Source organism: Chrysochloris asiatica, unplaced genomic scaffold (genome assembly GCF_000296735.1).
Source record: "Chrysochloris asiatica unplaced genomic scaffold, ChrAsi1.0 scaffold00087, whole genome shotgun sequence".
NCBI lineage: Eukaryota > Metazoa > Chordata > Mammalia > Afrosoricida > Chrysochloridae > Chrysochloris > Chrysochloris asiatica.
In genome coordinates, this window is record NW_006408605.1 from 3286391 (window position 1) to 3313464 (window position 27074).

Genomic DNA, 27074 nt, shown 5'->3' on the forward strand with positions numbered 1-27074 from the left:
TTCATCTCCTTGACTCCATAGTATATCTGTATATGTAGGGACTATCGCTCTTAGGATAGATTATATTTTCAAAGATGGTGGTAACAATTTCTTCCATCACATATGCTCTTTAGTATGGCCTTGATGATTTCCTATCAAGAGATGGCATCTATTCCCATGTCTCTTGAATCTAGACTAATTCTTAATGACTATTTTGATGACTAGTATATAGCAGTGATGCTGTGAAACTTTACAGGACAGAACTTAGATCATCTGTAGCATTTCTAAGTACCGTTCAAAAACTCTCTCTTGAAAGGTAGTTGCCATGTAAGAATTCAATTCCCTTGAGATAACCATGCTGTAAAGAAGCCCAAGATAGCTATGTGGAAGGAGAGAGACAATATGAAGGCTCACTGAAGTACCAGATATGTGAGAAGTCTTCTTTCATCTTCCCTCCTGGTCTAGCCATCAGTTAAATACAGCTGAACAAATGACTTCAGCCAGTGCAATATGGCATCTAAGAACTCTGAAAGTTGAGCTTTGCCTGATTTTCTGATCCACAGAATTGTGAGCAAATAAAAATTGTTTGTTTAAGCCAGTAAGTTTTATGTACCAAAAGATGAGCTCAACAGCTCTTTTCAGTTTCCAGTTCCAGCACTCAGTGTTGACTCTTTCTCCACAGGTCTTTTTTAACAAGAGCTCCATCCTCTTTCCTCATCTCATCTGCCTTGATACTCATCTTCCCTTTTGTTCCCTTCTCAGAGGAAGAAGAATCTGTCCTCCTCACAGATAGATATCTACCTGTGTTCTTGATCTCTACCAGTGGTCTTCTTGATCCTCCCTATGGCTTCCCTGCCATCTGAAATCTGACTCCTAAACTCTGCTGAAACTACTATAGCAAAATCTCATTAATTTCCTCTGGTCAGACCTAGGAGTCCTGTTGTGTGTCATCATTCCCTCGGACAGTTCTGCAATTCAGATGCAGCCTACCACTCCATTAGCCATACAGGCCCTCCTCCCTTGACTCCATCTGGGTCACTGGGAGGCTGGATGAGCTACTTGGGAGATGAGTTGATCTTGTTTTCTTACTGAGGCTCATTATGGGAAAATGAGTTATGGTTTGCTTTCCACATCCTGCAGAGAGGCCAGGGCTCTGTGTTCTGGTGGTCCTGTCTCAAGAGGAAATTACTAGTTCCTGGTGATTTTAGACTTACTCTGGAGACCACATGCAGGTTTTCTTTGGGGATTGAGACCCAATGAGGGGTAAGAGTTTGTGGATAGTACTTGTTGGAGAGGGAGAAAGGCTTTCTAAAAGTAAGAGAGAGGAACAGGGGTTAGAAGTCTTTTTTGGGGTGAGAAACACCAGGTTCCACTTGAGCTCTTTACCCTGGAGATAGAAGGCTCTCAAATGATGGATCATAGTATTGAAGAATTGACAAGGGTCTTTTTTGTGTGAGTTCAGGAGAGGGTTCCCACACATTTCTGGCTGAGATAAGATGCTTGTTTGAAGACCTATGAAGATGGGAAGTCTTGACTATTTTATTTTTACTGTTCTATTCCAGTGCCTGGAACACAGTAAGTGATCAAAAACATCTGTTGAATTAATAAGATGGAGCTACTGGAGCTGATTCTATGGCACTTAATGACAGCAATAACACTTAGGACAACCAATGCGGGGGGATCAGCTTTTACTAGAGGCATCTGGTGTCCTCTCGGAGATAGCCACAGATCAAGGGCTCACCTTAGGGTATACAGATGAGTCTTCAGGTCTGTGATGTGACACAGAGGATGGAGAGGATGCCCCCAGAGTGATTGAGATCGGATCTTCTCATAACCCAGGCATGAGAATGCAAGACAGATTTCTTGTGATTTGGAAAAATCAATACTTATAGAGAGTTTATGATGCACAGACACTATTTTAAATTATTTTCATGTATTTTTAATCCTCTTAATAAACCAATGACACAGGCACAATTAGTAACTCTCTTTTTTCAAAAGTGAGGAAACCAAGGCATACAGTGGTTAAGTAATGTGTCCATGGTCACACAGCTAGGATGTGAACCCAGGTACTGTGGCTCCAGAGCCTGTCTTATACCAAGTAGCAGTTAAGATGCAACTAGTTAAGTCATGAATAAAATCCATCCTGGTTTTATCTGCTTATCCACTAATTATGTGAATATGTTGTTGTTAAGTCCTGTCAAGTCGGTTCCGACCCATAGTGACCTTGTATAGGGTTTCCGAGGAGTGAATATATTTACTATTAAATACATATATAAGGTAAGCATGAGATTTCTAACTTCGAAGTTGGCAGTTAAAGCCCACCAGCCACTCCTTGGAAACACCATACAGGGCCACTGTAAGTTAGAACTGAATTGATGGCACTTAACAACAACAACAACAAATACATATATAACATTATATATACTATTTTATTGGTGTTTGTATTGGTGTGAAGTGTTGCCATATCAGTTCCAAATCATAGGAACCCCGTATGGGGTTTCTGAGGAGTGGCTGGTGGGTTTGAACCACTAACCTTCCGATTAGTGGTCCAGTGCTTATATTACAGCCACACAATAAGACTCCATAAAGATAGCTGTTGTTGTTGGTAGGTGCCATTGAGTCAAATCTGACTCATAGTGATAGAACAAACACTGCCTAGTATGCACAACAGAACAAAGCACTGTTTGGCCCTGTGTTCTCTCACAATTGTTATTTGAGTCCATTGCTGCTGCCACGGTGTCAATTCATGTTGTTGGAGGTTTTCCTCGTTTTTGTTGACCCTCCACTTTCCAAGCATGACATCCTTCTCCAGGGACTGATTCCTCCTGATAACATATCTATACAACAAGAGACAAAGTTTAGACAACCTAGCTTCTAAGGAACATTCTGGCTGTACTTCTTCCAAGACAGAATTGTTTGTTCTTCTATCTGTTCATGGCAGTTTCAATATTCTTCACCAACACCATAAGTCAAATGCATTGATTCTTCTATGGCCTTCCTTATTCACTGTCCAATTTTCACATGCATATGAGGTGGTTAAAATATCATGACTTTGGTCAGGCACACTTGAGTACTCAAACTGACATCTTGTGCAGCAAATTTTCCTAATATAATAGGTCATTTGGTTTCTTGACTGCTGCTTCCAAGAGCACTGATTTTGTGGCTCTAAGCAAAGTGAAATCTTTGACAACTTCAGTCTTTTTTCATTTTATCATGATATTGGTCCAGTAGTGAGGATTTTTATTTTCTTTACATTGAGATGCAATCCATACTAAAGGTTGCAGTCTTTGATCTTCATCAGTCAGTATTTCAAGTCATCTTTGCTTCCAGCAATCAAGGTTGTGTTATCTGTATATGGCAGATTGTTAATGAGCCTTCCTCTAATCCTGATGGCATGTTCTTCTTCATATAATCCAGTTTCTGGAGATATTTGTTTAGCATAGATTGAATATGCATGGTGACAGGATACAACCATGATACATACGTTTCTTCATTTTTAACCATTTAATACTCCTTTTTATGTTCAAATGACTGCTTCTTGGGCAATGTATAGGTTCCTCATGAGGACAATTATGTGTTCTGGCATACCCATTCTTTGTAATGGTATCCATAGATTATTATGTTCCATATAGTCAAATGCCTTTACATAGTCAATAAACCACGAGTAAATATCTCTCCATTATTCTCTGATTTTAGCCAAGTTCCATCTGAAGTCTGCAAAAATATCCCTAATTCCATGTCCTCTTCTGAATCAGGCTTGAATTTCTGGTAGCTTCCTGTCAATGTACTGCTGCAACTGTTTTAAAATTGCCTTCAGTAAAATTTTACTTGCATGTGGTTTTAATGATATTGTTTGATGATTTCCTTATTCTGTTGGGTTACCTTTCTTTGGAATGGGCACAAATAAGAATTTCTTCCAATTGGTTGGCTGGGTAGCTGTCTTCCAAAATTCCTGGCATAGATAAGTGAGCCCCTCCAGCACTGCACCAATTTGTTGAAACATTTCATTTGGCATTCCATCAACTTTTGGAGTCATGTTTTTTGCCAATACCTTCAGTGAAGCTTGGACTTCTATATTCAGTACCACTGGTTCTTGATCATATGCTACCTCTTGAAATGGTTGAGCATAGACCTATTTTTCTTTTTCTTTTGGCACAGTGATTCTGTGTATTCCTTCCCTCTTTTTTGATGCTTCCTTCATCATTTAATATTTTGCCCATGTTGTTACTGATAAATGTCATTGAATGGTTCTGACTCATAGTGACCCTGTGTAGAGTTTCTGAGGAACAGCTGGTGGGTTTGACTCACCAACCTTGCAGTTAGCTGTCCAGTGTATATCCTATAGCTTCACACCATAGATCTCTTAATACTGCAACCTAAAGCTTGAGTGTTTTTTTTTTTTTTAATTTTTTTTTTTATAATTTCTTTTTTTTCAATTATTTCTGCTTGATAAATGCTGAGCTTTTTCTTCCCTTTTGATTTTCTAACTCCGGATCTTTGCACATTTCATTATAATACATGACTTTGTCTTCTTGAACTGCCCTTGGAAATTTTCTGTTAAGCTCTTTTACTTCCCCATTTCTTCCAGTTGCTTTAGCTTCTTTATGCTCAAGAGCAAGTTTCAGAATCTCTTCTGACATCTGATTTGCTCTTTTCTTTCTTTTTAATGACATTTTGCTTTTTTCAATAAGTAAGAGCTATGTACCCTCCTTTTCTTCTGAGCGTTTCTCTCAAGTCTCAGTTGTTAGCTCCTTGCCTTTTCCCACTCATTACTCTGGGCCTAGGGTCTCCCCTGGCTGTTTACAACTCTGCTACCTCATCCTACCACAATGCCCTCCAGGCTCTGAAGTGGCCTCTGAAATTTCCTTCCTCATCTAAAGTCAGTCTCTGCTAGGGTAAATTTAGGAAGCTGAGTCAAATAATTTATTTTAAGGTGGGTTGTTGAGAGGCCAAATTCTCACAGAAGTTTTTATCCTGGATTTGTCCCGTGATCTGCAAAATCCTGCTTTTTACCTTCTGTATAGCAGATGGCACTTAACAACAACATAGCAGTTGGACACATCACCTCTTTCTGTGAACACGGCATTGTCTTGTTTTAGTCCCTCATCACCTTCCGCTGGACCCCTCCAATCACGTCTTAGCTAGTTCCCATTCTCAAATGCACCATCAAACCTTGGTACTCAAACTGTTTTATCTGCCTACCACTATGACACACCAGTGGTAAAAAAAAAAATCTTGTAACTTGGTCACAAACACATAAAAAGCTCTATATTGCCCAAGAGTCAGACAAATCAATGTGGACTATGTTGAGACTCCAGTGTAGAAATGGATAAAGGACACAGGTGATTGTTGGTGGTATGGGATAGGTTCACATGAAAAATGTTCATCTACATAATAAGCAGAGGAATGCATAATAAAACATGCATAAGAAAATGTTTTATTATCCTTATTCAGTTAGGAGATCTTCGTAACTGAATAGCTAAAAAGACACTGATGAAACCAATTCAGTTGTATAACTTTGTAACACAAAATTTGTATAATTTTGGTGGCATTAAAAATAGTATACATACTCCTCCCCTATTCAGTATTTCATTACCTGACATTTGACATTTATGAAAATAGCAAAAAAAAGTCTATCCAACTGTTTTGTGCACAAATAGCACATGTCTCGCAGTAATGAATGTTATGGTGGGAGGCGAGGATAATATTGACTTTGATGGTTAAAATTATGTGTCAGTTTGGCTGAATCATTCTTTTTTGTGGTTTGGTAGTTATGTAATGGCGTTATTTGGAAACTATGTAATGATGTAGTCATTCTCGTTTTGTGACTTGATATGGTCAACTTCCATTTTCACATAAAACCGTTTTTCATGTAATTAGCTGCTTTTTGGAAGCTAACCATGTGGATAAGTTAGGAGTGGGTATATAACTATTTGGGGAATGTATTTTAAGAACAATAGGAAATATTCATGTCCTTTTACCAAGGAAGCTCACTTTCAGAAATTCAATTTAAGGAAATGACAGAAGAAAAAAAATATATATAGAGAGTGAATAGCAAAAATAAATATATTAAGAAAATGATGTTCAATAGAAGAGAAAATGGTATATAAATCTTTTGCTAGCAAAAAAATAAATTAAATGACAGGAAACAGAAAAATGTTTACATTGTAATGCTGTTATTAAGTGCCATTGAGTTGGTTCCAACCCACTGGATTTCCGAAGAGCCACTGGTGGGTTTGAGCTGCTGACCTTGTGGTCCAGCGCATTATCCTGCAGCACCACACCAGGAGTCCCGTAGTGCTGTTGAGTTAGTTCTGACTCATAGCACTCCTGTATAGGGTTTTCAAGGAGTGGCTGGTGAGTTTGAACTGCCAACCTCATGGTTCAAACAGATCCTATGGTCCAATGCTTTATCCCACAGTGCCACACCATCACCTATTGTAATGCTAGTGGAATAAAAATCACAAAGTCATTTACCTTATAGCTATAACTATGTAAATATGAGGTTAAGTAAAAAAGTATTGCTACTAGGGTTCCATTTCATGCATGCACAGGTTTATTCCAAACACAATATTTCAATATGTCTCTGAAATCTGTGGATGACTGTAGACAAGTTTTCTCAGTAATACACTTGCCTTAATCACATTACCGTACATTCAAAAAAGGTTTAAAACAGTGGCATTCAAGGAGATCTGATGGGCCAGTTAAATTCAAGGCAGAGAGATCAGCTCAGAAAGTTATGGTGATTGCTTTGTTGGATTCCAACAAAGTTGGATAAACTTGATAGATTTTGTTGAAGAACACAGTATGATTATGGGGGCTTATTATGAAGTGCTAAGAAAATTGGAAGTCTAATGGTGAGAAAAAGATGAATTGCACTTAGGAATTTTTTCTATTACAGCAGTGTACCTGCTTATTCTTCAAGGATAGCAAGTACTGTCCTAGAAGAATTTTGTTAGGAAATGTTACACCATATACCCTACAGCCTTGATCTTTCTCCTTCAGACTTCATTTTGTAACCCAAACGTAAAGCACTTTTCAAAGGAATGAGATTTGAATCCCCTGAGGATGCCAAAATTGCCATTTTGATGTGGTGTAAACAGAAGCGCATGGAAAGGGTTATTGTTGTTAAGTATCATTGTGTTGGTTCCAACTCATAGCAACCCAATATAGGGTTTCCTAGGAGGAGCTGGTGGGTTTGATTGAACCACCAACCTTGCAATAAGCAATCCAATGCATGTCCTACAGTGCTTATCCACACCAGGTGGTTATTATTAAGTGCAGTTGAGCTGGTTCAGACTCTTAGTGACCCTGTACAGGGTTTCTGAGGAGCTGCTGGTGGGTTTGAACTGCTGACCTCATGGCTCAAACTGACATTGCAGCCCAGTGCTTATCCTACAGCACTATACCAGGACTCCATAAGGTTGGTAAGTATCTAAAATATGTGGTTCAGAATTCGTAAATTGATACGTTTGAGCCTTAAGAGATGGAAATACTGCTTTCAGAAGTATATAGACCTAGATAGAAACAATAGTTTCACATTTTTATAGTTTTGCTTAATACAGGTTTCTATGCTTTTATATAATTCCCTGAAGGCAGGAGCTGGCTTCTAAGTATCTTCTTATTGTCCACACATTTAGTCTGACTCTGCCTTTTCAGGAAGTGCTAACACCTGTTGGAAGGGAGCAGGTAAAGAAGACAGATGATGATGTATCAGACAAGCTTATTATGGAATAATAAGTATATAAGTGTTAATTGATTTCTTATTCCATCAGAATGTAATTTAGTGACCAAATTATTATAAATCTGTTAAATGACAGTATTTAAATAGCCTTCATTTTGTTGTTGTTTTTAATAAAATAAGACCATCAGTCTTTATCTTGGTTTCTTTGGACTTAGTTTCAAAAGCTGTAAGAGTTCAAGTGTGAGAAAAAAATAATGCCTCATATCTAGTACAAGGAATCCTGGTGGGACTGTAGAATAAGCATGGGACTGATAATCACAAGGCCATCAGTTCAAACCCACCAGGAGAGAGATGAGGCTTTTTGCTCCTGTGAAGATTTACAGTCTCAGGAATCCTATACAGAGACACTATGAATCAGATTTGCCTTGATGGCAAATCTACATTCATATTTGTTATCTCATTTTGATCCTCCAAAGAACCATGTGAATTTCATCAGTAACTTTTAGTAATACATTTCACCTTGAATATGGGATTTTGCTTAATTTTTGTGCTGGAGAAAAACTCAGGTATAGAAATAAGCAGGTACATTAAATCAATCATTCACTTATTCTATCTTTTTCCTAACAAATATTTTTGAAAGCCCCATTACTTGGGGGTGCTGTAGACTCAGAGTACTGAGGTGAACTGCTACTACTGAGTTTACTGTGTTGGAGACAACAGACCATAAACAAGTACCTAAAAAAAAAAAATATATATATTACAAATGAGGGTAACGGGATAGCGGCTGATGAGGGAAGGGGAAAATGGTGTCAGACTTCAGTTACAGTGGCTAGGAAGGCCTCTCTGTGGAGAGCAAATGTATATGAGTCTTTAGTGATGAGAAGTATCCAACCAAGCATAAATCTGAAGGAAAGCACCAGTAACTTCTTTAGGATGAGAATAGAGTGGAGTATTTGAGGAACGGAGAGGCAGGATGTGTGATGACAGATTAATAAGCAGTAGGGAGCTTGGTATGACATGAGTTTGGAGAGGGAGGGGCCAAGCCACATAATGCCCTGTAGTCACAGTTAGCAGGTTGGATTCTAAGTGCTTCAGGGGTATGGGAGATATTGGTGCCCTGAACCAGGAGAATATTCGCTTTATCAGAAAGATATATGCCCATTCCCATTTATTGGAGCTGTTGGCTGCTAAGGGCTCACAGATAGCCTTCCTCAGAAATTCCCTTAACCAGTGGGAGGCATCTCAACAATGTGGTGAAGCCATGTGAAATTATTCACTGTTGTTGTTGTTAGGTGCCATTGAGTCAGTTCTAACTTATAGAGATCCTGTGCATAACAGAATAAAACACTGCCCAGTCCTGTGTCATCCTCACAATAATTGTCAGGCTTGATCCAATTGCTGCTGCCACTGTGCCAATCCATTTGGTTAGGGGTCTTCCTATGTTTTGCTTACCCTCCATTTATGAAACATGATGTTCTTCTCCAGGGATTCATCCATTCTGATAACATGTCTGAAGTGTGAGAGATGAAGTCACCATCCTGGCTTCTAAGGTGTATTCTGGCTGTACTTCTTCCAAAATTTGTTTGTTCTTCTGGAAGTCCATGGTACTTTAATATTCTTCTTCAGCACCAAAATTCAAATGCATCAGTTCTTCTACAGTCTTCTTTACTCATTGTCCAGCCAATGGGAGCCACCTCACCCAGATGTGGTAAAACTATTCACTATAGATTAGTAAATAAGCATAAGCAAGCCCGTGCTCACCTTGATTCTTGGGTGATTTGTTCTTGATTGGTACTACAGAGTTAGGTGCCTGACTTTTGTACACCTGTATCAACCATCAGGGAGAACAAAACCTCACATGTATTTCTGGGTGAGGTGGTGACCATTGGCTGAGGGGAATTTCTGAAGGAGGATTATCTGTGATCTCTTAGCAGCCAACAGCTTCAGCAGTTCAGGATGGATGAATTTTTGGTATGGTAAGTGGAATCAGAAATTGTTCACTAAAAAGATTCCTTCTGTTATGTACCATAATACATTATTCTTTTATATTAACATTCATCTGCCTAAATCTGTAAGCACAAGTAAGCCTATGCTTATCTGGCTTTGAGTAATCTGACACTGGTGCCAGTCATGTGCCCAAACTTCCCATAAGATCAGGTTGAGGTTAGGCTTCACTGAAACACAACTTTTCAGCTTCCTCTCCTGCCCTATCCTGCTTCTGCTGCTTCATTGCAGGTTTCTCTTGAGATCATGTCTTTGATAAATCACTTGCACAAGAATGCTTGCCTTGGGCTTTGCTTGTAGCAGTTATGATGACTAGATTATAAGATCCTTGAAGGCAGGAACTTTGCCCATCCTATCTACTGTTAGCTTGAAGGTTTAAGTAAGGGACTTGCTTACTTAAATTTTTTTTCTCTGACTGGTACATATGTAGAACGTGGGGGGTGGAGGAACTAGAGGAGAAGTACGCAGATTAGTTAAAGACTACTGTAATCATCCAGGCAGGAGACAACAGTGACTTACATAAATTAAAGCATCCCTATTAAACCAAGATTATTACCCACAGTTATACTTACAAAATTCTCCTCCTATCAAGAAAATTTGCAAGTGACCTTAGGCAGAGGATTTAGGCAGATGAATGTTAATAAAAGAATAATGCATTATGGTACATAACAGGAGGAATACATGAAAAGATCAAATGCTCATTAAGAGTCTGAATCCATATATGAGCATTTAGAACAGAAACAATGAGATACAAATGCATAGTTAGTCTTTTGCTTAATTACTACAGTTAGTCACAGGTCCTTGGGGAGAAACTGTGAATTCTATGATCTGTTTGACTCTGGGAGAAAAGACAGTATTTGAAAATGGCCCTTGTTGTTCTTTCCACTTTAGGCTAGTAGATGCATATGATTTGCATCCATTTTTTGGAGGCATTGGGATTTACTTTCTTCTCTTGAATGTTCCTCAATTGCCTCTATTTTTGTTAACTCCCAAATCAGGCTGTAATAACAATCAGGCTCTCTCGGTGAGTACAACACATGATTACTATAATGATAGTTATGCAAACTGAGACTACATAGCTTAGCTATGATAACCATGAAGGAAAAAGGATAATCCATTCACACAAATCTTTATAGATTGCAAGATCTGAATGAAAGGCAGCAAACAGCTTAGGAGGTAATAGTTTTCTGCCCTGTTATGACAACCCTTACTTTGAGGAGCTGAAATCTCATTGGCAAATAACTCAGTTGCATCTGTGCTTTAGAGAAAGTAGTGTGTGATGATTCACAGAATATCTGACAATGGGCAGAGGCACCACCAAGAATTCTGCTTTTTCCCTCTTAAAGCTGAGCCATGTGGGGAAGGGCAGAAAGTCTGTGTATTGACTGGAGAGAGCACTCCTGAGGCACACTGTGGAACACTCAAACAAAAGTCTCATTGCCTCTTCTTGACTATGTAGGGCCACCCTGGGAGCTCCATCCCTGGAAGTGCAGGCCAGAACCAGTGTCCAGTATTGGGGTTTCCCTGAGAGTAAGAGCTCTTTTCCAGAGTTATAAACCCAAAAGGTACATAGGAGGGACTTGAGGTGGGAATGGTGGGACTTGAGGTGATGACTCCATAGTCTGGGGACAGGCTGGAACATCATCTGAGTTCTGTGACATGGATTTCTAATCAGGGAAGGGTGTGGGGGGATTACTGGTATTTGAAGAACGCCTATAGCTTCCTACTAACCACACCTATCTTTTTAATTTACTCAACAATGTTCTGGTGACTGCTGTGCTCCCCACTCACAGACTAAGGTGAATGTAAAGAAGTCCAGCTTTCTAGGAGTTCTGTCTTTAAAAACACCTGGGCTCCCCTTAGGGGTTCTGTTAGTGTTTTATTTTTTTATAAGGCTTGAGGATTATTCCCATATGCAGCTAAATTTTAGAGAAAGTTATCTCTACAGAGATGCAATGTATCCTTAGATAATTACAACCCCTGTCCTCACGGGCTTTGCAGTTTAGAAGTTATGGCTGAGATCCTGAAAACTAGCCTGGTAGTTCTTAATGGGAGTGATTTTGCCTCTCTCACGCAAGGCAATGAGTGGAGACATTTTGTTTGTCACAACAGGAGATTGCTAATGACATCTAGTGGGTAGAAGCTAGGGATCCTATAAACAATGCACAGAACATTCCCCAACAACAAAGAAATAGCCACCCCAAAATGTCAAGAGTGCTCAAGTTGAGAAACCCTGGTTAACTGTATGGGTAGTTCTGCCTGTAAAACCAACATAGCAAACAGCTTCTACTAGCTAACATTTATCAAGCACTTTCTACATTCCAGGTATGTTGAGCAAATAATCTGAGAAGCTGGATGATATGAATAAAAAGCAAGAAGAACTTAAAATACTACAGCCTTCAATATGGATTGCATCTCAATGTAAAGAAAATAGAAATCCTCATCACTGGATACATAAATAACATCATGATAAATGGAGAAAAGATTGAAGTTGTCAAAAACTTCATTTTGCTTTGACCCATAATCAACACTCATGGAAGCAGTAGTCAAGAAATCAAACAGCATATTACAGTAGGAAAATCTGCTGTACAAGACCTCTTTAAAACATTTAAGGGCAAAGATATGTTTGAGGACTAAGGTATGCCTGACCCAAGACATAGTATTTTTCAATAGCCTCATATGCATGTAAAAGTGGAACAATCAATAAGACAAACCATAGAAGAGCTAATGCTTTTGAGTCATGTGTTGGAGAAGAATATTAAAAGTACCATGGACCACCAAAAGAACGAACAAATCTATGTTAGAAGTACAGCCAGAATGCTCCTTAGAAATCAGGATGGCAAGAATTTGTCTCTCGAACCTCGGATGTATTATCAGGAGGGACCATCCCCTGGAGAAGGACATCATGTTTCCAAGATAGATTGACAGTGGTGGCAGCAATGGAATCAAATGATGTAACAACAATGATGCAGGACCGGGCAGTGTTTTGTTCTGTGTGCACAGGGTTACTATGAATCAGAACTGACGTGACAACACCTAACAACAACAGACATTCCAGGTGTATTACATTTGTTAATAAACATTGACTATTTGAGTGAGTTATTATTTATTCCTGTTAAATAGATGAGAAAAGTAAGGTCCAGAGGTTAAATAACTTGTCTAAAAAAAAAAGTGTAGTGGTTACACATTGGGCTGCGAACCTTAAGGTCAGCAGTTCGAAACTATCAGTCGCTCTGTGGGAGAAAGATGAGGCTTTCTGCTCCCGTAAAGATTTACAGCCTCAGAAACCCTATGCAGGGTTGCTATGGGTCAGAACCGACTCGATGGCACTTAACAACAACAACAACAAAAGCCTCATAGCTGGTAAGTGGAGAATTAGGACTTGAACATGGGCAGTTAGACTATTGGCTATAACACTATACTATTATCTAACAGGTTCTATTTTTCTGTAACATCATCACTGGACTGCAAACCACAAGGTTGACAGTTCAAACCTACCAGCTGCTCCTTGAAAACCCTCTACAAGGTTGCTATGAGTTGAAAAATCAACTCAGTGGCACCTAACAACAACAATAACAACAATGAGATTTTCCAGGCAGAAAAGACATCACCATTCATATTTATCAGCTAGATCATTCCTACTCATCTTAAAATATGCTGCTTATGAGAAACAAAATGTGAAATGTAGACCTTCTGAACTGGTAGATTAATGGAAGTTGCTGACTCTTGGACCATGTGGCTAGGCTAGAAACATGGAAATGCTGAGAGGAATCCCCAATGAGAACAATGATTGATGCTTGCTACATCAGTGGATTCCCACAGTGTTTGGCAGCTAACGAGCATCATGCGGCACAGTTTGGGGTATTGCTTGTCCAGCCAGACTGTGTTTGTGACAACTCTGATCTTCTTAACTCTGAGCATCTGTTAAAATGATGCCTCAGCAGGAAAACACAGTGGGAGAATGTCTGCCCAGAGCATGTGAGTGTCTGACTAGCCTCCCAGACATCTTCAAGAAAGCCTTGATGTCCCCAGGTCCCCTTTGCTTACTGGCCAGGCTTGTGCTTTATGCGGATAGAGGAAATGAAACAGAGCAGAGCAGGTCGTCTTCCCTCTCTCTAGTGTCCCTTCCCCATGGTCACAGAACTGTTATTGTCAAGTGCTGTTGAATCAGTTATGACTCATAGCCACCCTATATACACTTTCTGAGGAGTGGCTGGGGAGTTTGAACCACTTTCCTTATTCTTACATGAAGAAGTTTTTGCTATGAGTTGGAACTGACTCCATGGCACACCACCACCACAGTGCTACCACTAGGGAGAGGGATTTCAGCCAAACTGTGTGTCTACTGCTGGGCATCATTTTCTTTCTCAGCATCCATTTAGACCAGCAGGTTTTTGAGGATGAGAGCAGTGTCCACCTTACCTGTGTAGCCCCAGCAGGTCAGCAAATTAGGTAACTTGTCTAAGGCTACAGACTTGGTAAGTAGAGGACTTAGGCATCAGGGTCCAGGCCATACACTGTACTGTGCACCAATAGATCCTATTTCCTTCTTATGGGAGAAAAATGGGCTCATTTATTGCACAGCTGCATAATGTGCATATGATGGTCAGTTCTGGGAACAAGAAGGCAAAGTACTTCTGATCGGGTTATCAGCCCTGACCCATTTTAAGCAGAGTGATGGTATGAATGGACTGCTCCTCACTCTCCCTTCTAAGCTAGCCCCTCTTTCCTAGAGGTGGACTCGTTTCTCTGAGGGAAAGTTTCTGCTACGCTGTCAGACTATCCAATGAGCAGGGTACGTACAGGCTTTCTTTTGCTTACTTATCTGGAGTGAACAATTTACCCAGTAAGCAGTGTAAGCACAGGCTTACTTGTGTTTACTTACGAATTTGTAGTGAACAATTTTAATACTCCCTCATGTCCACTGATTTGGCCACATTTACCTTTTTCTAGCTCCTCTTTTTTAAAAAAATATTGTTTTATTATGTTTTGGGTGAAGGTTTACACAGCATTTTAGTTTCTACAGAAGTTGTTTTGACACTGGTTACATTCTTCACAATGCATAAACAGATATTCTCATTATTTCTGTTCTGATGGCTCCATTTCCAGTCAACAATTTTCCCTGTCTTCTTACATCCTAATAGGGAAGACAGACATTGATCAAAACATCACAACAATAAATTGTGGGGTTGCAGTGTGTTGTTGTTAAGGAGCTCTGGCAGCGTAGTAGTTACAAATCGGGCTGTGAACCTTAAGGTCAGCAGTTCAAAACTACCAACTGTTCCGTGGGAGTAAGATAAGGCTTTTTGCTCCCATAAAGACTTACAGCCTCGGAAACCCTGTACAGGGTCACTGTGAGACGGAACCGACTCCACGGCACATAACAACAACAACAACAGTGTGTTGTTGTTAAGTGCTGTTGAGTCTGTTCCAACTCATAGTAACCCTGTATAGGGTTTCTGAGGAGCAGCTGGTGAGTTTGAACCACCAACCATGCAGACCTTGTGGTCCAGTGCATTATTGCACAGCACCACCCCAGGACTCTGGGTTGCAGTGTAGTGAGTGCTGTAAAGGGAAGAAACATGGTCATATGAGAGCTTCTGAAGGAAAATGTGACCTAATCAGGGAGGTCAGGGAGCTTCTTTGAGGAACTGATGCTTTGTTTTATATTTATTGTTGACTGTTTGGTCTTATAGAGGTGGCTTATTAAAGGATCACGGTACTTTTGGGTGATATTATTATTATTATTTTTTAAGCTAATTTGTGTTTTAGCTACAAGGTGACTGCAGGGCTCAGTTCAAAATGTGAAGGGTATTTCAGGGCTGCAGTCTCAGGAAGTCTGCCAGTCTCAACCAGTCCAGTATGCCTGTGGGGTTTATTTATTTATTTATGTGTGTGTGTGTGTGTGTGTGTGTGTGTTTTAATGAATTTGAGTTTCTGTTCTAATTTTCTCTCCCATTTGATTAGGGTCTATTTGTTGTAGGCCTGATTATTCTAGTTCCTCTTATAAGCCATGCTTCTTCTCACTTCAGAGCCTTTGAACATACGGTTTTCACCACCAGAAATGCCTTCCACGCCTCTGGTTAACTTTTTTCTACTTCTTTAGTTCTCAGCACAAGCATTAGTTCCTCAAAGAAGCTTCCATGATCTCCCTGATTAGGTCATATCTACCTTTAGAAGCTCTCATATGACCACGTTTCTTCCCTTTATAACACTCACTATACTGCAACCCAGAGTCCTGGTATGGCACTGTGGGATAATGTACTGGACTGCAAGGTCAGTTTGAACCACAAGGTCAGTGGTTCAAATCCAACCAGCTGCTTCTTGGAAACCCTATACAGGGTTGCTATTAGTCAGAACCGACTTGACAACACTTAACAACAACACACTGCAACCCCACAATTTATTTTTGTGATGTTTTGATCAATGTCTGTTTTCCCCATTAGACCTTAAACTCCATGTCATATTCACCACCATGCCCCCAATGATTAGTACAGCCCACTTTATAGTCACTCAGTGAAAGCTTCATGGATGTATGTTGAAGATATATAACCACTGTCCAATATGATAGATACTGGCTATTGAAATTTAAATGGATGAAAGATTTTTTAAAATAAAAAATTCAGTGCCTTAGTTACACTATCCACATTAAAAATGATAGTTAGTCCCACGTGGCTTGCTGTTATTGTTAGGTGTCACAAAGTAGGTTCTGACTCACAGTGACACCATGCACAAGATAAGAAAACATTGCAGAGTCCGGCGCCATCCTCACAATTGTTTCTATGCTTGAGCCCATTGCTGCTGCCACTGTGCCAATCCAAATATTGGGGTCTTCCTCTTTTTCACTGATTTTCCACTTTGCCAAGCATGATGTCCTTCTCCAAGGACTGGCTCCTCTTGATAACATGTCCAAAGTATGAGATACAAAGTCTCACCATCATGCTTCGAAGGTGCATACTGGCTGTACTTCGAACACAGATTTGTTTGTTCTTCTGGAAGTCCATTGTAATATTAACATTCTTCATCAATACCATAATTCAGATGCATTGATTCTTCTAGGGTTTGCCTTATTCATTATCCAACTTTCATATGCATATGAAGCAAATTTTCATACCATGCTTTGACAGAGATACAGGCTAAATGGGTATAGGAGGAAGAGTGGGATTTATATATCACACAAATATATAACAGTTTGAAAGTGTGTATTTATATATAGGTAACCACAAGGAGGAAACGGAACAACAACATGGAGTGGATTGTAATCATTGAGATAAAACAAAGTGTATGATTTGTTGAGTATGAAACTGATGATCATCACTTAATTCACAGTAAAATGTTAAAAAAAGAAAATACCATGGCTTTGGTGAATTGCACATCAAAGTGATATCTTTTCTCTTAGACACTTTAAAGAGGTCTGGTGCAGCAGATTTGCTTAATGCACTATGTCCTTTGATCTCTTGACTTCTGCTTCCATGATCATTGATTGTAGACCCAAGCAAATTGAAGTCTTTTACAACTTCAATCTTTTCTCCATAGAACAGGATGTTTTTAGTGAGGATTTCTGTTTATTTTACATTGTGGTGCAATCCATACAGAAGACTGTAGTCTTTGATCTTCATCAGTAAGTATTTAAAGTACTCTTCGCTTCCTGCAAACATGGTTTTATCATCTGCATTTGCAGGTTGTTATTGGGTCTTCCTCCATTCTTGATGCCACATTCTTCTTTATATAATCCAACTTTTGAATTATTTGCTCAGCATACAGATTGAGTAAGTATGGTGAAAGAATGCAACTCTGGCACACACCTTTCCTGATTTTAAACCATTCAGTGTCTCCTTGTCCTTATCCTTCCTCTTTGTTTACTACATTTGCAGTTCAATCACCAGTAATTATTAGTGCATCTTGATTGCATGTTTCCTACTGAATTTGGTAGAGTAATTTCGTCATCACTGGATTTAGTGGTTGGTGTATCATTTGGATAATAGTGGTATTAGCTGGTCTTCCTTGTAGGCGTATGATAGTATCCTATCACAAACAGCACTGTACTTCAATATAGATCTTGAAATGCTGTTTATGATGGTGAACACGACACCATTCCTTTTCAATTGGTCTTTCCTTGCACAGTAAACCACATGGTTGTGGTTGTTGTTAAGTACTGTGGAGTCGGTTCTGACTCATAGTGACCCTGCACAGGGTTTCCGAGGCTATAAATCTTTATGGGAGCAGAACACCTCATCTTTCTCCTGCAGAACTGCTCGTAGTTTCGAACTGCTGACCTTGAGGTTGGAAGCCCAACTCATAACTACTACACTACCAGAGCTCCTTGGTTGGATTCAAAATGGCCAATATCAGTGTATTTCAGTTGAACAATTCCTAGAATATGGATCCTTATGCGTTTCATATTCATTTTTGACAACTTGCAATGTTCCTAGATTCATACTTCATACTTCCCATGTTCTGATTATTCATGGACGTTTGCAAGTGCATTTCTCATTTTTAGTCATGCAAATGAGAAGTTCAGAAAGCTTAACCCCATCCAGTTGATTATGATCAATTCTACTTTGAGGAGGCAGCTCTTCTTTAGTCATATTTTGAGTGCCTTTCAACATGATGGTGTCATCTTCTGGCACAATATCTGACAGTGTTCTGCTGCTATTTATAAATAAGGTTTTCAGTTGCTAACCATTCAGAAGTGGTCAGTTTCTTTTTCTTCTTAGTCTATCTTAGTCTGGAACTCCTGTTAAAACCTGTTCACCATAGTGACCCTGCTGGTATTTAGAATACTGGTGGCATAACTTCCAGTACTATGCCAGTTTATTGTACCTTGGCTAATGGCTAGACATGTGTAACACACCAGGAGCCCCAGTGGATAGTATATTGAATAAGAAAGAATAGAACATTTCTATCATTGCAGAAAATTCTGTTTTATCAATCTGGTAGTTCAAATTATAAGAGCCTATTCATGACATGTAATTCCCTCATAGGCTTGGTTCTTGACAACCTTTTCATCCTGTTTCTTTCTCTATAATGATACAGTCACAGAGCAGCATTCATAATCCTATAGCTATAGTCTCTCAGTATACTACTTTTCCTCAGGTGTCTGACTTTTCACTTTCATCTCCCTGCCTAAATTGTTTGCTCTCACCTTTCTCTGCCTAAATTGTCATCACATTTAGCACTCTGTCATCCTTTAAGCATCTTCACAAGCCTTTCCACTTCTTGGGAACTTCTCTGAGGACCCAGACAGAGCTGGCCATTGCTTCCTTTGTTCTCCATGTTACCCTGCCCTCTCCTGTGCACTCTGCTGAAACAGCAGTGTAACCTTTGGTTCACACAACTCTCTCCATCATTACATGAGTCTGGGTCTTAGTCTTGGCTTTCTTGGTATCTCTGGCACTCACACAGACCTGATGATGTGAGAGGCACCAATGAATCTTTTTTAAATGGTCAATGGATAAATTAATGAAAATCATGAGTGGTATCATTTTCTTAATACAATAGCATGAAGAAAAAGGGAATTATGTTACTGAGATTGGACAAGCAATGGTTTCCCACCAACCCCACATTACATGGTTTTCCCTCTATGGCCCTGTCCCAGGTCTTTATTTCATGTGAGGATAATTTTCTTAGATAGGACTAACCCAGGGAACTTGCCAGAGCCAGGTAAGGGCAACTAAGAAGTTCCAGAAATCTGGGGACTGAAGCTGCTTCCTGAGAGTAGGGGTCTCATCTGTTGGCTGGCACCATGACTAGAATTCCCCAAATTAAGAATGGGGTGAAAAGGACAAAACATAGACTCAACCATATTTCAAGATACAGGCTAATGGCTAGACATGTGAAAGTCCAAAAGAGTAATTGGTATGAAGTCTCCTTTGTTAAGCTAATGAAGCACTTAAAAGACTCTCCTCTGTGCATAGGTCACATCTGTTACACTCATGGACATCTGCCCAAGCTTATCCACTCCTGCCCCTTATTCTCCTCTGGGGTCTCACAGGCTGAGCCCCATGTCTGTGAAGCTCTTATAATTTGTGGTAAAACAGTTTATCAGATGGAAAGAAATACTCTGGTTGGTGATACTGCCTGATCATAAACATGCTTTCTGCAATGGGAATAGTATATTTCAGGGAAAAGATTTATGTATTTTTCTCTTGGCCTTTTTTTACTACTAGACCTTTGCTTGGTTATGCCCAAGGGAACCCATCTGCCTTCCAGGTGAAGTTAAGGCTTCTATCACGCAAAATGGGACTTTTTGAGTCTCTTTGCCTTACTCTCCTTTGGTATTTGAGCATAGATGACTTTTGTAGACGTTCTCTTCCAGAAAATACAACCTGTTCACCATGGTGACCTTGCTGTTGAATTGATTCCAACTCAATGAAACAAAGCCTGTGTGTCATCCTAAGGACTCACCATGGTATAAATGAGGCAATATTAATTCACACATTCCATCCTCATTAACTTAGACCTGGAGTTAGGAAGAAGGAAGAGAAGGTATAGGAGAAGCAAAGGAAAAGATCACTTCTGTAAGCCCAAGAATGAAGAAGGGACAAAAAAGTGAGAGAGGAAGGGATGAGATTACAGAACTCAGATGTGTGCCTTCCATTAGATAGGTTGAGTGCAGCATTATGGGTTGGGGACTGTGTTTGATGCTCTGTTACTGGTCACCAAACACTGACCATGTGCCAGACACTGGGTGCCCTTTACAGATGCAGCCTGGGACATAACTAACCCAAAAGTGGGATTCAGAAACTGGTTGGGTCTTCCCAGTTGGTGGGGCTGGAAGATCCAGGATAATTTATTTAGTTGATGTGGGGATGAGTATGTCAGGATGAGAAAAGGGCCTTTGAGAAGGATGTCTAGGCATGATTCCCTGGGAACAGAAAGAGATGGAGAAGACAACAAGGTGCCTATTATCCTAACAAGACCCTGAGGAGCAAAGCTTGTACGTACTGAAGTACTGTCGGCCAAAGTTGCAGGGATTACTTTCTTTAGTGGTGGGTAACACCTAGGTTTAGAGTTGCTTCTAAACCCAGATGTTTGTTACTCAGCAAGGAAGAGTGTCTCATCCCTGTTTTTTTCATGAGTCAGGCTTTGATTTTGAAAGGACCGTGAGCTGCAAAGTCTGGGATACAGTGAGAAAGGTAATAGAAATTTCTTGAAATCATGTTGGGAGAGACTGTATGTAACCCCATGAAATGTGTGAATTCATATTGCCTGATTTATACCATGGTGAGTCCATAGGATGACATACACATATTTAGTTCCATGAGTTGGAATCAACTCAACAGCAGTGAGTAACCCTATGAAGCAGACATTATCCCAACTTTACAGCTGAGGCAAGTGAGACACAGAGAGACTAAGTGATGTGCTTAAGTGACCCATGAATAAATGATGGATCCATGATTGAAACTCAGAATTTTCTCAACTATATCTTTAATGGTGGTGGTTGTTGTGTGCGGTGGAGTCGGTTCCGACTCATAGTGACCCTGTACAGGGTTTCCGAGGCTATAAATCTTTACAGGAGCAGAAAGCCTCATCTTTTGCCCATGGAACAGCTGGTAGTTTCGAACTGCTGACCTTGTGGTTTGCAGCCCGATTTGTAACCACTATGCTACCAGAGCTCCTTATATCTTTAATACTAACTCCCAAATATCATAGTCAAGATTTCAACTGACACATCCATCTGTGATGTTGGGGAGACTGAGTTAATTTTTTAAAGTAAAAGTTATGGATAGCAACCACATCCTCAAACTTAGGAATTTCAGGGAGGAATTTTAGACTATCTGGACCATGTCCTTACCAGGGGGACAGTTCTAGCATTCTTTAGGGAGATAACAAAAAGAACAAGCTAAGCAGCATCTCTGGGAATAGAAAGACTTCCATACTTCCAGTGAAGGAAGAACTCATTGAATGACAGCTGTATGTTAACCCTTGGAACTGCAGAGAACCTTACAGTTTTCCAAGAATTTTCTCTAATAACATTTTCATTTGAAAGTTCACAACAACAACAACAAAAAACCCTGTAAATGAAGAACTTATGTATCCTTTTTAAAGATAGAGAATGAGGGCTTGAGAGCTTAAATTACTTGCTCAAGATCATATGGTTAGGAGGTATAAGCCCAGGATTCTTTGCCCTTTACCAGCTGGTCCCTTTTATCCTAATGGAATAATTATCTTTACATAATGAAGGTTGTTGTTGTGTAGCTGTATTGAATAAGCACTGGACTGATAGTTGCAAGGTCAGCAGTTCAAATCAACCAGCCATTTTTAGAAACCGCACACAGGGTTACTATACGAGTCAGAAACGACTGGATGGCACACAAGAGCAACAACAATGTAACCTGGTGTCATGACTGAGCCACGTAGAAGGCTAGACGTTAAAGTTATTCCTGGAGAGAGGCAAATAATCCAATGAAAGACATGACCCAGGACACTGGACCAGCCATAGAGGTGTACCTACCCATTTTATTTAGATCCGTTCACTTGATGGGCATATAGACCAATTATGCATTAGAATTTCTTAAAATGTGATACATGGAAAATTAGTTTTATTAGATGTTTATCCTTCTTCCAGAGTATCAGTGCATATTAAAAAGTCTAAAATATATCTTTCAGCAAAGATATTTAACTCTGTTTAACTCCAAATTTATTGGAACTCAATCAGTTTTAGGTGGTGGTGGTTATGTGCCGTGGAGTCGGTTCTGACTCATAGCGACCCTGTATAGGGTTTCCAAGTCTGTAAATCTTTACGGGAGCAGAAAGCCTCATTTTTCTCCTACAGAACATCTGGTAGTTTCGAACTGCTGACCTTGTGGTTTGCAGCCCAATTTGTAACCACTATGCTACCAGAATACTTATTAATTGCCTGTGGAAATGCAAAGAGATCAATTAGGTTACTTTAGTCATTGAATTAGTAGGTTGATTTGATCATCATGTGGATAAAGCCTTAAGGTTTTTCTGGTGTGTGTATATGTTGTATACCTTTTAAGACCCAATCCTAAATAATTGTAAATAAGATTCGATGGTAGTCATTTTATTACTTGAAGACCCAGAGTTAGATTGGGCACATGTAAGCATGCTTATGGAGTCCTGGTGTGGCGCTGCAGAATAATGCACTGGACCCAAAGATCAGTTTGAGCTGCAAGGTTGGCAATTCAAACCCACCAACTGCTCCTTGGAAACTCTATACAAGATTGCTGTGAGTCAAAACCGACTCGATGGCACTTAACAAGAAGAAGCATGCTTATAAATGAAAAGTGAAAGTCTATTATAATATTTGTAAGCCTTTTTAATGTTAGATGTGCTCCTTGGAAACCCTAAACAAGATTCCATTCCTATGAATGGAACCCACTTGACAGCACCTAAGAGCAACATTTTTACTGGTAATTCATGATAGAATCATTTCAAGGAAGACTATCAGTTTATCTTCTGTTTCTTGGTAGCATTACTGGTTTGAGATAATTTATCCATTAGAGGTCTTTAAAATGGGTAAGCCTGACATTTGAAGCAAGTCGTTTATCATCTTCCTACCTGTGGATTGCTGCAAACACTTGACATTCTTGATGAATGTTTCCTGAGACCTTTATGACTCCTATAATTGGAAAATATCACTAGAGCAAATTTCCCTCATAAAACCTTTTTATTCTGGCCCAACCCATCATGTTCATGGAGTGCTCCACTTTTTCTCGCATTCATTACTAGAGCTTTTTTATACCTGGTATTGCTAATGAGAAGGAACAAGTAGCTATGGAATGGCAGCTAGACTTTTGGGCTAGCTGAGTGACTTTACCATCAATGAGAGTTTTGCTAGAAGATTTGAATTTATGTTTCAGAAAAATGCCAAATGCATTCATGTATGGATGGATCATTGGAATAGTTTACTGAATAGCCAAAACTGTGAATATAGAAACTGTAAATGCTATAGAAACAACTACTGTTCTTTGGGATTTTAAAGCCCTCTTTACCTTTCACTCCATGCTACAAGGTAGGAGGATACTCTCGACTGGGGAAGGAAGGGCATACTGTGGTTGTTGGAACTCAAGCTCATCTTTACCATTGCCAATAGGATTCATTGGAACCTTAAAGCCACGGATATAGGCCACTTTAAGAAGTGATCTCTGTGCTTTGGGGCAAAACTTCAGTGAGGTCTTTGGTTAGGCTGGAAAAAGAATTTCCCAGAGTTACAAAAACATGCTTGCACTTTGATATTATATTTTAGCTCCCCAACTCAATGATATTCTTTCTAATATTAATCTCTGAGTTCACCTTTTCAGTGATTCATCAATTTTATCTTTGGACTTATAATATTAGAAAAAGACTATTTTCTTAAAATATTATTAAAATACAAGGGGATATTTTATTAAACTTGGTATCTCTCTCAATATGAATTCCATAGACATATATGGTTCATTGATAATAGGTTTACCCCACCCGAAGTAAGATGTTCAGGGAAAACAAGAGATGTTCAGAGGCTAATTTGAAGACAAGAAAAATATCATTCTGCTATGACTATGTGAAATAGCTGGGGGAGAAAAAGCAAAAACAAAACAAAACAACCCTCAAACATTGATCAGCCATCTTGCTTATATGGAAAGTACATCAATATTTAATCTTTGGCATTCTCTAGTATATTTTTTCGGGATAAATAATGCCATTTAACATAAGAGCAGATTTTAAAGACTCAAGGATAGATCTAAGTTGGAAACAGAATTGAATTTTTCACCTTAGGATTTCAGTCTGATCAGCCACTGGGTATTTGAAGACAATTGAGTGCCAATGGTCATTAAAGACATCTTGGTATTGATTGAAGAGGTGAGACAAGCTTACTACTCTTAAGAAATTCTACCTGAGCTTTCTGCTCAGCACTTTTACATGACTCTCGGTTGAAATTTCTCTAAGTCTCCCAGGGCCATTGGCCCCACAAAATCTCTACACTAAAACATTTTCTATCCAGGTAGTTCCCAAGTGCACAGAAAAAAGCTCAATAAATTCTTCTAAAGACCAGAGTAGTATGTATGTGTCTCATGAAAACTTGGGAATTGGTTGGCCACCTTCTGGGGGCATTTTGTGGCACTGTGCCTGCCAGTGGTTTAGAGACTAGAAAGTCACCTCTTCAGTTCTCCAGACTCAAGGTCTATTTATGAATAGTTACCATTTTTCCTTTCTCTCTTACTGGGCTGGGGATGGAGGTGGGAGGGTGTGGTGAGAGGAGTTCTGAGCAGTTCTGTAAAGTTGACTGTTCCCTGCTTGGAAAGAAGCAGGGTGATTGGTGTCATCACAGTCACCTTGTGGTGACATACGATATGACTGAGCACAAAGTGAGGTCAACATCTCTGTGTGGTAGGAAGGCCCTTAGAGGTGGGGAAGCTTACCTTCTTGACTTCATATTTAATGGCGAGTTTGATCCGGCTCAGACTCGGGCGGTGGTGGTCGGACCAGACTTGGAAGTTCACATCACCATTTAAAATCGCTTCCACCTCTTCTGTGTCTCGGCACAGGTCCAGCACGCCCACCACAAAATCCTTGCATTGCATAGATAACTTCCTGTAATCATTCTAACAGAATAAAGAAAAATCAGGGATGTGTCACACTGAGTCTCACAGATTGGCTTGTCCAGCACAGCAGTGTTGATCATCAACTGTTTACCAAGTGTTTGCTTACACAGTGCACTGCAACCAGTGGGATGTGCTGGATCCAGACAGTGAGACAGTTTCTCTTCACGCGACAATCTAGAAGATCATTTTCTCTAGGTCAGTATTTGTCAAAGTGTCTTCATGGGCTACATGCTTCAAAATCACCTTGTGTGAGTGCTAAAATTGTCAAGCCCTACACCAAGCTTATTGAATTAGAATTTCTGGTAATGGGGTTCAGGAATCTATCTGCCTTTTCACTTTGCTCTTAAGGTGAGTCGGATGCTTGCCAAAACAATTCCTGGGCTCTTTCTAAGCATTCAGTCTCTGCCTAATTCTGAACCATGGGATGAAGGAGTAATAAGGACTATGAAAATAACATTTCACTTATTTACCACCAACCTATAGTGGTGACTGTTCCACACAGAAAGTTTACTGCAAAGAGATGCCTGATATGCTAAAGTGAGGGGGAAAATATATACAGGTTTGCTTTTATGTTCTCAAAAATCAATTTATAAATTAGAAATTAAAAAATCAAATATAACTTGAGCCTAACAACGTATTTTCTTACCAAAAATCCTTTCTTACAGCAAATTATTAATTAATTTGTCTGTTGAGTAAACATTTTTAGACCATGACATTTTAATTTATTTTTTCAAATGAGTGGCCTTGGATTTGTCTCTTCCCCTCCCTATGTATCCCTTTCTTAATTGACTTTAAGAGGGTGACTTATTTTCCTACTGACATGCCACCATCTCTCTCCTCCAAACAGACTGCTGAAATTACTGATATTGATCCAAAATATTAGACAAGGTAATACTTCTTGCCACCCTTTTACCACTTACTCCCCCAAAATATTTACCCCTAAAGATTTTCTTGCTGGTTTCTTAACTGAAATAAGTCTATCAGAAACGACATAAAAGCTAAATGTTGCTTTCCATGTTAATCAGTGACAACAATTCTCAGAGTGGCAAAAAGGAATGCAGCTTTGCTGAATTCTTCAGCAAATAGACAGGAGTCTGGCAAGCTGCAGCAGCTCCGCCATTTTTCTAAATGAGTGATTTTTTGTGTTCTTCCAGCACTATTGCATCAAAATGTCACTTTGCATTAGAGAAAGGGGTAAGTAAATGTCTGTTTGTTAGAAAAAGGAAAAGGTTTAAGGAAATGTTTTGAGATGTAAGAGGCTGCCCTTTAACTTATATTTAATATATATAATTTAGGTAGAAGGAGTTTTCAGAAGTTCTGGATAGAAAAATTAGCTCAGGCAGATTGTTATGGAAAAATATCAGGAACAATATTAGGAACCTTCTAGTTCTTGGCACTTCGCTCAGATCTGGGTGTCACCACATGAAGAACTGTGCTCGGTGCCATCTCCATCCTTAACTTCTACTTACCAGCCGTATACCCTTCCTCTCACCCTCCCTTCTTCCCTTCCTGGCTACCAGGCAATGAAACATTGTTGTTGTTAGGTGCCATTGAGTTGACACCGACTCATAGCGACCCTATGCACAACAAATGAAACACTGCCCGATCCTGGGCCAACCTCACTATCGTTGTCATGCTTGAGCCCATTGATGCTGCCACTTTGCCAATCCATCTAGCTGGGGGATCTTCCTCTTTTTCTCTGTCCCTCTACCTTACCAAACATGATATCCTTCTCCAGTGACTGATCCCTCCTGACAATATATTCGAAGTATAAGAGATGAAGTATGGCCATCCAGGCCTCCAAGGAGCACTCTGGCTGCACTTCTTCCAACACAGACCTGTTGGTTCTTTCGTCA

General features: G+C 39.7%; 1 protein-coding gene across 1 annotated transcript in view; it reads right to left on the reverse strand.

Moving 5' to 3' along the window:
- Positions 1–27074, reverse strand: part of TRPC7 (transient receptor potential cation channel, subfamily C, member 7) — a 227663-nt gene that overhangs the window by 141617 nt on the left and 58972 nt on the right. The window contains exon 3 of the mRNA XM_006866215.1: positions 25036–25218. Within this exon, the coding sequence (XP_006866277.1) occupies positions 25036–25218 (183 nt within the window). The remainder of the gene's footprint in view (positions 1–25035; positions 25219–27074) is intronic.